This window comes from Ochlerotatus camptorhynchus, unplaced genomic scaffold, assembly GCF_037179485.1.
Source record: "Ochlerotatus camptorhynchus isolate MF236.1 unplaced genomic scaffold, CSIRO-AGI_Acam_v1.1 ptg000330l, whole genome shotgun sequence".
In the NCBI taxonomy this organism is placed as follows: domain Eukaryota; kingdom Metazoa; phylum Arthropoda; class Insecta; order Diptera; family Culicidae; genus Ochlerotatus; species Ochlerotatus camptorhynchus.
This window is the reverse complement of record NW_027040818.1, coordinates 5,044,573-5,056,855: the sequence shown is the minus strand read 5'-3', so window position 1 is coordinate 5,056,855 and position 12,283 is coordinate 5,044,573. Positions and strand designations below refer to the sequence as shown.

Below are 12,283 nucleotides of genomic sequence, written 5' to 3'. Positions count from 1 at the left end.
CCTTGAGTACGAATTGGACCTTGTTGGCTTTATATCAGGCTACCGTGTCCTTGAACTAATGGACCGAGGCCAAATCCGGCCAAGACAGTACTGAGGCGTCATGTTTGCGGATCATGGGTAACAGACGCTTGTTTAAACACTCACGCACGTAAATATCGGTTTTCATTGTATCCGTTGTGACGAACGGTTTGGAAAGCATACCACACTCACAAATGGCTTGCCAAACCATAGCCTTTCTACCGAATTTTCCGGTAAAAATCAACTTAACCGCGTTGGCTAGCCTACTACTTGACTAGCCTATTGGTCCCAAGCAAACGATTAACGTACCCGATTCTAGTCGAAATTCTAGTAATGCGCAATGTTTGTTTTGATTCGCTATGAAAGTTTGACAGATAAAATGAGGGGTTATTGGTTTTTCCTCTGTTTCGAGGGGTGAATCGATTAGCTTGGGACCGAAGAGAGTACCAGAGCTGAGCCAAAAAAGTTGAGCACGTTATTTCGGGACCTACTAGTCTTAGAGTTACCTCTATGGTAGTACCATAGAGTTAACTCTAAGACCACTGGGTCCCGAAGAAAATCATTATTATTTTTGGCTCACTCAGTACCAGAACAACGGTCCCAAGCAGTCCCAAGCTATTTCACTCACCCCTGCATGTTCTGCATGAATCCACACACCCCTGATGTTATCTGTCAAACTTTCATAGCGAATCAAAACAAACATAGTGTAGTAATAGAATTTCAACTAGAATAGGGTACGTTAATCGTTTGCTTGGGACCAATAGGCTACTAAAGTGGTGAGCCAATTTAAAATCGTTAGTTTCGTATTGATTGTTGGTAGTACCATAGAGGTAACTCAAAGACTAGAAGGTCCCGAAATAACGTGCTCAACTTTTTGGCTCAGCTCTGGTACTCTCTTCGGTTTCAAGCTATCGATTCACCTCTCGTAACATAGGAAAAAGCAATAACCCCTCATTTTATCTGTCAAGCTTTCATAGCGAATCAAAACAAACATTGCGTAGTACTAGAATTTCGACTAGAATGGGGTACGTTAATCGTTTGCTTGGGACCAATAGGCTAGTCAAGTAGTGAGCCAATTTAATATCGGTAGTTTCCACCGGTTGGTAGTACTGACCACCAGGATCAAATTTAACGTATGATTCATCGTCCATAATCACGCGCACCGATTTTTCGTACAGTAATTGGTCGTATAACTTCTGAGCCCTCGGTTTGACGGTTATTTTTCGAGGATCCCACTTTTTTAGCCACGCCTCAAACCGAAGCTTTTTTCTTGTGAGTGAAAGCTTGTACGATTTTCCGGTCCAGATTTCGGTCAACAGGGTTTGGTTAACGTCCAGATTTTTGCTTGTCCTGGAAAGTTGCTTCATGACCATACTTCCGAATCGCGCTTCGAACGGCTCCGATGCTTAAGCGAACCCCACACGGTTAGAAATATTGTCAATACTTACAAGTATTGACAATAATATTGATGATGTGAATACAGAAATATTGTCAATACCGATGTATTGACGTCAATATAGAATGTATTGACAATACGATTATTGTCAATACAAACAGTCGTGTAGGGTTCACTTTACACCTTCCAATTTTGCTAATTGACTCAAAGTACAGAGAGTAGTGATGATAGTAGGGGACAATGGTATACAACGCACCCCCTGGGAAGAACGTACCAGCTGACTTTCATTTGTGTTTTTCATGGCTTTTACGAAACTGTTTTGTTGTCTTATCAAGCAGCACTTCTAGCATAGCATCTGAAATCAAAATCCTGAATGATAAATCCTAGAATTGGATTCAAAATTACAAGAAAATCTCAAAAAAAAAATGAAAAAGTGCGTCCTACCCCGGGAGTGCGTTATGTACCGTTCTCCCCTACACCATTTGTGCACGATCTGTTTGCGCTTTTCCGGAGAAATGCTTCGCATGGTCACGGAAATGTAAAATAAATTGCGATACACGAAACTGTTGGTCGAAATGTAAACAATCAGCTGCTAATCAGCTGTTTAAACGTCACCTGAAACAAGCAGGGGTGTTCCAAAGTCGTGCTTAGACATTCTGGGACACCCTATATATTTTTAAGAACGCAATTCTATAACTCATTGGTTCCTTCAATATTGAGTTGTGGAGAGTTCACTGTATTTAAGGTGGCATTTCTTAACATTGCGGTGGAAAATTGCAAATAAATCAATTCAGGACCAATTTTACACTTTGAATAGTGTATTCTTTATATTTTCAAGAATCATGAGCATTTCGCTTCGTCGGACTAAAACGTAAGAATTAACCAACCAAAATTGTAAACTATATATACACAAGTGGGACAATTACATTCCCTCACGACTGTCTCCGCTTACAGCAAATAGTTGGCCGCCAGTGGGGCAGGGTACGCCAGATGGGCAGCATACGGAGCAGCGGCATAGGCCAGAGGACCAGCTGCAGTGTAGGCAGCGTACGCTGGGTTGATGACCTGCGAGCTGTGCGAAGTGACAACGGCGGAATCTCCCACGTTAGCATATCCAGCGGTGTAGGCAACGGCCGGAGCAGAGTAGGCAACTGGAGCACCCAGGAATCCTGGCCTGGCAGAGACGCTAGCGATGGCCAGGGCGGCAACGAAGAACTGAAAGGAAATACTTTTTGAAGCTATTCTGAGAAAACTAAGAACGTACATACCACTTTAGCAAACATTTTGATTAGGATTGTTGGGGGTAATTTGGCTTGAGCTATAAGCGAGTAACTGACGTCTGCCGAATGGGCATGGATCGTTTTTATACCAAAATCACAATATTTTACTTCGATTTCGTTCGTTCTGCTTATCACCTTCTCCCGGCTAAGGAGAGTACGTGATTGTTGTACCAATTGCTTGCACGGCGCACGGTTTGCTCGGTTGTATATTACAAGTTAGATACTGTTACTCAGCTGTCTACCGAAAGTGAAGGTGGATAAATTTACAAGTCCGAAGGCGGTCACTTGAATCCAAAGGCTGGTTGGTTGGCACGCGACAGTGTTTTATTTTTGATCGATTTATGCTAACCTTAACTGGAAATTGTCATTCGTCACTTATTGGGGCGGGATTTACAGCTTTGACCTTCAGTGTGAAAAGACTGGATGGTTACTAGGGTGGTTCAAATGATAAATGTTGCTCCATCCAGCTTAGGTCGGATTTGTTGTTATGGATTCAGCTGTAGAACTCCCTTCATTTATTTAGTTATTCGGAGGGAATAGCTCACACATCATGTCCGTATCAACAGATAACATTGAATCCTACGGATACATTTGCTTAAGGGGAGGTTTACATGGATTTTTTCAAAAAAATTGATTTTTTTTGCATAAAATGAAAGCTACAAGTGTGTAGAATATGTGGCTAAAAGGATTTTACGATCCGAAACATATTTAGCGAGCTATGGCGCTTTGAGTGAACCTTTGTCATGCGCGCTGAGGGACGCTACAAAAACTTTAAACGCGTTTTTCTCGAAACCATATTTTTTATAACAACTTAGAGCATAGGGCTTGAACAAATGATCCGATTTACAATCGGAAAATTGCGCTTTGAAGGATACTATTTTTTGTATGACTTATACCTAAAATGAAAAAAAAATGTTAGTTACTATTTTTTAAGCAAGGTCAAAGTGAGAAAAAAAGCACTAAATTTTCAAATGTTCATAATTTGGTCAATTTTTGTCGGATTTTGTTCTAGTTAGGTATAAGCTATAGGGAATATTATCAACTTTAACCACAATAAAAAAAAATTCATTTCAGTTCACCACCAGAGGGTGTGCACTCGAAGTTCTGCAGCAAAACCTGACTGACACTCCTCCACGCGAGCCGCCATTTTGAGCCGCCATTTTGTTTTTTTACCTTCAAAAAATTTCCAAGTAGTCAGTAATAGTGGACAAATATAATTATCGAAACCGGAAGTTCGTATGTCTTTTCATTCTCCTGAAAAAAAAATTCCAAAGTTCAACTGTTTTTCAGCCAAATCCAAGTAAACCTTCCCTTAAACAAAGTCGTAAACATATAAAACGATATTAATAATAAAATAATAACTTTATTTTAATACCGTGTCGATTCAAATTTCGGACACTTAAACTCGAATTTCGGACACTTTTAAAAGTTGATTATCTCGGTCGAATATGATCCACATGTCTTGTAAATTTTAAATTTTTTTTGACTAGTGCCCTCCACGATCATCTAACATTATTACTTTGTTTCTAACTGGATGTAATATTTAATTAAAAATGAAAGTGTCCGAAATTTGAATCGTCCGAAATTTGAATCGGAACGGTACACAAAACAGAAACCGTTAGGAAGGTACAAGTGCATTATAAAATCAAATTCTTAAGCGGAAGATATTAAAATCAAAGCAATGTTTTATTATTTTTCCTTGAAAATCTAGACTTTTTTACACAACATGTAAAAAAACCTATGATGTGTTTTTTTTTATTTTTTTTTGAGTTATATTTTTTTTTTAAGTTAACAAGTTTTGGGTTTTCACTCAAAACTTCTATGCAACTAAACGTCTAAACTTTATTTTTAAAGGATCAACAGAGACTCAAAGGAGATTTGATCCAAAGATATATATTCGAAAAGCCTCGAAAAGCCCATATGAAACTAAAAACAGCATATGCGAGGCACAATAAAATCTTAAATCATATTGAATAATTGTTCTTGAAGTTCTACATACGATATTCCAGCACGGAAACCTGCCTGCTGCCACCATAGAGTCATTTTATTTAAGTAGTCTGATTCTGAATCCAATTCAGGATACAGTTGAACAGAACTATAAGAAAAACGCTCTACGGATTCGTATGATAAATATGTAAATCATACCCCCAAGCTTCCCTGATCCTATCCTTCGACAATATACCCCTATAACCTTGCATAAGCTGCGAGTATTCGGCCCAACTCCTACTAGACAGAGTAATAAGTGAATTTTGTAACAAATAATAAATAATGAACTCCGAGATGATTTGAAAATCAAAGATATTTCTTTGATATAAATTCATATCTTACATGATGTGATGAGGTCCCAGAGGAGTTTCATGGACTCGTATAATACATCTGGATAAAATAGATAGAACATCAAGATCCAAACTTCTGCATAACCTACAAATTTCAAAATACTTTGACATTAGAACTTCATATCTAGAGACATCTACGGATACAACCGCTCGTTGAATCTGTACAACATCGAGATCTGAACTAGAGGTCAATTTGGAGAATGGCATATATATTGTTAATACAACTTAATACAACTTCTTATCTCAATTAAAATGAGCTTCTTGAATTCGTATAATAAATCTGGACATCATACAAGACTTTGTTGGAGATTCCAAAATATGTTGTCATAACAACTGCATACTCCGCATGATAATATTAGGCTCCACGCAGAATTTGGGTTCACAAATTTAGTCGCTACATCGTACAATACCTAGTTGTATCTGTAGAACGTCAAGATCTGAACTCCAGGACAATTCGGAGAATGGAATATATTTTGTTAATACAACTTCTTATCTCACTTTATGTGATCGGATCCCATAGAGCTGCCTGGATTCGTATAATAAACAACAACTACACGTACAACGTACTATACGTACAACGTACTATACGTACAACGTACTATACGTACAACGTACTATACGTACAACGTACTATACGTACAACGTACTATACGTACAACGTACTATACGTACAACTACACCCAACCAGGGGATGTAAGATTCGCTTACAATTATGTGGGATTCATCATCAGAGGATGTTAGTGGAGACCGCATGAACCGAGGATGTGATATACCTAGCTGCGGTCCAATGCAAGACAATTGGAGACCGACAATGTAGAGTGTATTAGTGAGGTAAATTAGTTATGTCGAAAAAAACACGAAACAGATTGCCGACTGGACTCGAACCACGAACGTTGCGATTATCAGACCTGTGCTTTCTTCACTGCTCTCTCCATGCTTCCGAATACGAATAGTCTAAAAGCAAACATGAAGCGCTCATTTTCTAGCATACTCGACTTTGTATGCTTTTTCAGCTGGAGAGATTCGAGGCAAGTGTGTGTGTCGCTCTACAATGTTCTACAATGTGTGTCGTTCCACAAGCTTACTGGTATAGTCGAAAGCGTAGATAGAACACGAAATAAAAAAAGACAAAAAACCATTACATCGCCCGCATGGTCAATTTCTAACATTCGTTGCGATGTACATGAACAGAGGATGATAGGAAGTGGAACTAACATTCATTGTAATAAATTTTTGGTTTGCGTGTACATATCCTATATTATGGGGCTCAATATCTGAACTCCAGGAAAATTTGGAGAAAGTAACATATTGTAGAAAACTACTTCTTATCTCACTGAGCCCCATGGATTCATATAATAAATCTGAACATCATACTAAACTTTGTTGAGCGTGTAGATCAGCAAGACCCAATCCTCAGGATAACTTGGGGACCCTGGAATATGTTGCCATTACACACACATATCCCGCATGATATTGTGGACTCCACGAAGCATTTTGGGCTTACACATTTAGTCGAGACATCGTACAATACCTCGTTGAACCTACAGCGCATTGAGATCTGAACTCCACGTCAATTTGGAGAATGGAACATATTTTGTAAACACCGTTATATCAAAAATCAATACGAAACTAACGATTTTAAATTGGCTCACTACTTGACCTAGCCTATTGGTCCCAAGCAAACGATTAACGTATCCCATTCTAGTCGAAATTCTAGTACTACGCAATGTTTGTTTTGATTCGCTATGAAAGTTTGACAGATAACATGAGGGGTTATTGGTTTTTCTTATGTTTATCGATTAGCTTGGGACCGAAGAGAGTACCAGAGCTGAGCCAAAAAGTTGGGCACGTTATTTCGGGACCTTCTAGTCTTAGAGTTACCTCTATGGTTACATGCTTCACATGATGTTACGGGGCTCTATGATGCGGGATAGGTTTAACATATATGTTAATTCATCCTACAATACACCATTGGGCCTGTAGAACGTCAAGAGCTAAACTTCAGAATGATTTGTAGGACCAGATACATTTGGTCAACTATGTATCCTACATAATACTATCGGGCTTAATAAAGCTCTATCTACGGAATAAAAATTCTATCGGGACATTGCATACTACTTTAGGACATCGTATAATACTTTGTTGGAACTGTAGATCTTCAAGATCGAATCGCCAAGACTATTTGGATTACCTCTTATCCTGTTATAAGGTGTTCCAGAAAGTATAAGCACACTTTCAACTCGCCGTCATTTCTACCCCGATGAAGTTAATCAACTGTTCATCGATGTGTTTTGTTGTTTACTTATTGCTCAAGAAGTTATGTGCACAAAGTGCATTTAAGTTTTTACAAAGTCATCAAAATGCGAGGCATGTTCCCGGAAAAGCGCAAACAGTTCGTGCACTATTCCCAACCTATCAGTAAAGAAGTTGGCGAAAATGGAGGAAGTAAGTATCGGAGCTGTCCGAACCGCCATCTGGAAGTTCGGTGAAGAAGTCACCTTCGAGGACCCAGTACTATTTTGGCGTGAATGCACTGCTCGAAAGACACGGTAGCTTGGTGCAAAGCAAACAATATGCAATACGTGCCAAAAGAGATGATTTGTACGACACTTTTTGGGTTCTTTCGAAGGGATATTTAAGGCAGCGAATTCAATCGAAGAATTTGAAAAAGACTGGCCAACATTATCGCCAAGGAATCTGTTATGAAGCTCATGGGCAGCGTCAAATCAAAAGTTCGCTCTTTGGCGAATTGCGGATTATTTTCATTCAATTGAAAGAGAATACTATAGAGAACATGTTTATGAAATAAAAATTTGAGTTCATTAACATAACGTTGTTTTATTCCAATAACAAAACTGTGCTCATGCTTTTTGGGACACCCTATAATGTCTCTTGTATTGAGATATGTCTTTTTGGTCATACTGATAGAACATTAAGGCTCGTTATTTGAATAAAACTCTTAACATTTATGTAGGTTTTTTATTTCATGAGATTTTGGAGATCAATTTATATTTTTCCGAATGATTATCTTTAAACAGCGATTTTTGACTGCTAATTTCGTGTAGGGGTAATAAAAAGTGAGTCGATAACTATTGCGACACTTTTGATTGATTGGTAAATCGGCTATAATTATCGAAATGAAACCAAATTGTTACAGTAGTTCAGTAGTTTCGTGCCGTAAAGTCACTGATACCGTGTTCCTTTGCCATTTTCCTTATTGAACGCACTGGATTCACCCAAATCTTCCATTTGATAGCAGCGATAACCCTCGGAACCCGAGCTGACCCGGAAGGTCAGTGGCCACCTTCGCGGATAGTTTTCCTTTCTTTTCTCGGTGTAAAACCCTTTTGACGGTCCACCGGTACACACCCACGGCGATTGAAATGTCTTTTTGCGATATTTGCGCGTGGGACAAATCCGAATACGCTGCCCCTTTGTCATGGTGTAACTGTCAAACTAATAGCGAATTCGTTTATTATTCAATTCCAACCTGGATCGGGTATCAAGATTGGGTCTGCTTGTTTTCTGACAAACGTCAGTTTGCTCGTTTGTTTTTAAAACCTAGCTCAGGTTGAGGTTCACACTGACAAAAAGTTCGGGTTCGCACTGGGTTGGAACTGGTGTTAACCCCGATAATAAACGAATTCGCTATAAGTAAATCATTTTCTTTTATACACAGCCTACTACGGTCTGAGCTATAGACAGTGATGCCACATTTTTCGAATTTAGATCTGTATTTTCATCGCAAAAAATCTTTATAATCTGGCTGAAAAAAATCTGTATAATTTCCGTATTATGGTCTCAGTGCGGATTTACGTAATTCTCCATTGATCAAATTCATAGTTCAAAAGTAGTTTGTTCTAAGCTTAGAATCATAAAAAATTACTAAAGTTTCATTGGCGTAGCTAATGGGGATGACAAGGAGGCCAGGCCAGGCTTCTTCAGAAATATCTTTCAACCCCCCCCCCCCCCCAGAATGCTTGCTGTTATTTTTTTTTGACTCACCGGTATTTTGTCAAGCTCGTCAAGTTAGATGTTACTATTTAAAAGTGGTTAATAAAATGTGACCACAAGCAACGATTTTTTTTAAAGTCCGTTATGTCGACTAGTTTTCATACATTCTGGACTAGAAGAAACCATTTTGAGAAACTATGTTATATCGATATTTGATCGGTGATAAAATAAAACGTCTTCAGGCTCTACAAATTGGCCATGAGTCCAGGGATTTTTCGTTAACATCGTAAAACTTCAAGGACTTCTAAAAAGTTCAGGCAACATCGTAGACATTGAGGAAACTTAGTAAAAATTATGGGAACATCATAGATCTTCAGAAAAATTCGTTGAAAAAAGGAACTTGGAAAAGTTCTGAAAACTGCGTAGAAGTGGAAAATTCGTAGAAGTTAAGGGAACATTATTTTATTTCAGGGAAGCTCGTTATTGATCGGGAATCTCTATATAATTTCAGGGAACTTTTTTGAAGCCTAGTGGACTTAGAATAGTTGTGGAAGTTACGTACAAATTCAAGAAATTTCGTTCGTGTAACTTCGCGAAAAATCATCGCGAAACGTAGAAATGCGGCAAACTTTATATAAGTTTTGCGAATTTCGTAGCATTTTAAGGAGCTACGTTAAACTTCATATAAGTTTAAGGAATTTTGTAAAAGTTCAGATAAATTTGTAGAAGATCTAAAAATAGTTCAATAAACTTCTAAAAACTTCAGGAATTCTCGCTTCAGTTTAAGGAACTTCTTTGCGTTTGTCAGAGATCTTACTTCAAAATGCTCCATGAACTTCTTGTAGGTTTTGGGAACTTCGTTCAATTCCAAGGAACTTTCTAGATGTTCAAGAATATTTGTTGATGTCTTAGGTGTCTTTCTAGAAGTGCAATCGTAAAATTAAGAGAGATGGAAAAAATATGGAATACATTTATGTGATGTAACGGTGCCGGTGGTGTAGCGGTAAGCGTGATTACCTCTCACCCCAGCAGGCCTGGGTTCAATCCCAGTCGGCGCCGCCGGGATGTTCTGAGGCATAACATCCCTGATCACACCTTCCTTCGGAAGGGAAGTAAAGCCGTTGGTCCCCGGTTCATGAGTTGATGGGTCGATAGGTAGGGTCCAGGTGTGGGAGCTGCCTTCATGGCACGTCGGTAGCATTGGTGCTCAGCACGGAAAACAAGATCGACGGAAAAAACAAAACAAAAAAAAAAAAAATTATGTGATGTGATGTCAGTACAAAAAGCATTAACAATCGATCATTGCTTGTTCAAAATCAGTAAGTTTTTAAGGCTCCCCCAATCAAGATCCCAATCGTTGTTACGAAATAAATATAATCAAATTTATTGTTTTACCATTAAAATAATAGTAAGCCTTAATTTCATGTTATTGGTAAAAAAAATGTACCGAAAAACAAGTCAAGGCGATGCAATTTGATTGGATAGTTTCTTCGCGAGTTTTTATTAAATCGTAGTTTGGCAAAATACAAAAAAAATGCAACAGGCACCCGCTAGATAAACTTCCTATCTACACCAATGTAAAGTTTGCTTTCTAAAGAATTTGTCTATTTTAAAAATCTTGAAATCCTACAATCTTGATGTGTTTTGTATCTCTTCTACAGTCTGAAAATGAGAGACAAATCTGTTTCCGGCTGAAAATTTCCGTAATGAATTACCTAAGGAAATTTCAGCTTCGGCAATATCTTAACGTATTATCGTCAGGGGCTAAACAAAGTCCTACCCAACTAACAATTTTCCCAATGTAAACGCTTTACTCATTTCATTTAAACAGCCTCAAGCTGTATTCAAACGTTATACGATATGAGGAAACCTTTACTCAACACAAGCAAATCTGGCGAACTTAGTCAGCTACTTATGGCTGTTGGAACGGTCGGGAGAAGCTCTTATTGCATATCCATTAACGCTTCTATACAGCTGTTATCCTGCTGTTTAGTTGTGTGTGAACTTGAAAAGCGCTTATTCAACCTTTTCCCGGTTATCCAATAATCACTACACAGCTTTCTCTTGAAGCCGGGTTAAATACTGTTTACGCTTTTTTATCAAGGAATTTATAGAGTTTATTTTGCTGTGAATCAAATTAATCGAAATTAGTTACAACAAATCATCACCAAATTATTTACCCTGCACCGGAACCTGGAATCGAACTCGAGACGACCTCATTGGCAAATCTTGACACTACCAACTGTGCTACGCCAACACTTTGAACTTATGTAAACAAATCAATATTCCCTTCTAAAACAAAATCGCTGTGTAGAGGCTTTATAATAGTGCACATGAATCACTTTTCTCGACTAGTTACAAAAGAGCAGAGTAAAAGCTGTTAAACTGCACACGTCTAAAAATAAACCTAGTTGACTGTGAAAATGCTTCTGAAGTTGCTCGAACACAGTTTATAAGATGAGTACAGGTTGTTTAGTTGTTGAAAAAGCACTTTAGATGTTTATGTTATTCAGCAAGCGTTGTTGGTTGTGTAGAAGCCATTTGATATAAGTAATATATTCACTTTGTTAGTTTTTTTTTGCAGCTGCAAGTTGAAAGTTGATAAGTGTGTGTATAGAAGTGACATTAGCGTTTATTGGCTGATGTTATTCAGTGTGACTGACAAATTGAATAATGGTTGTGAGAAAGTTGAGTAAACGCTTTCCAAAACTATTTCGCTAGTTTTTGCTTGTAGCTGTATCTGCTGCTTCTTTTCAGCTAGTTTACAGCACAACGCTGGAAAAGTTGGCTTACAAAGCTGAAAATGTTAGTTGGGTAGAGCACTCAAATTTGGCCAATGCAAGCTCTGAAACACAATGTATCCACATGCCAAAATTAAGCTCTCAAGGACCTTGTTTACCCCCCTGACGAGGTTAAGGTATTGCTGAAGCAAACATTTCCCCTATCACAAATCCCTAGAATTTGATTTTTTTTATGTTTGAGATTACAAAAATCTATATCTGGACATTGGACATAATACAGAAATTTTACTGGAAGTTTAATCGAATGGCTCTTGTTGACTCTTCGACTCACAAACTTTAATCAACCACTTTGTTGCTATTCTAAAATGGCTTTTTTATCGATTTGACGAAAAATATATTTAATTAACCTTCATACCTGTAACCATGTGACATGATTAATTAAACAAATAGAAAAGAAAACTAGAAATCAGAACATCTGAGCATCAGAAGTCCATTCGAAAGATTCCAAGTCCATTAGCAGCTAAAATAATAATATTTATTTAGTAAAAAATCGATTTG

At 38.0% G+C, this 12,283-nt stretch overlaps 1 protein-coding gene across 1 annotated transcript; it reads right to left on the bottom strand.

Annotated features, from left to right (window-relative positions):
* Positions 1-2,362: 2,362 nt before the first annotated feature.
* On the bottom strand, positions 2,363-2,697 carry LOC135708584 (uncharacterized). Its single transcript, XM_065230690.1, has 2 exons — positions 2,683-2,697; positions 2,363-2,629 (listed from the first exon to the last, which is right to left on the bottom strand). Exons 1-2 carry the CDS (start codon positions 2,695-2,697, stop codon positions 2,363-2,365), a joined length of 282 nt encoding a protein of 93 aa, XP_065086762.1.
* Between the last annotated feature and the right edge of the window lie 9,586 nt (positions 2,698-12,283).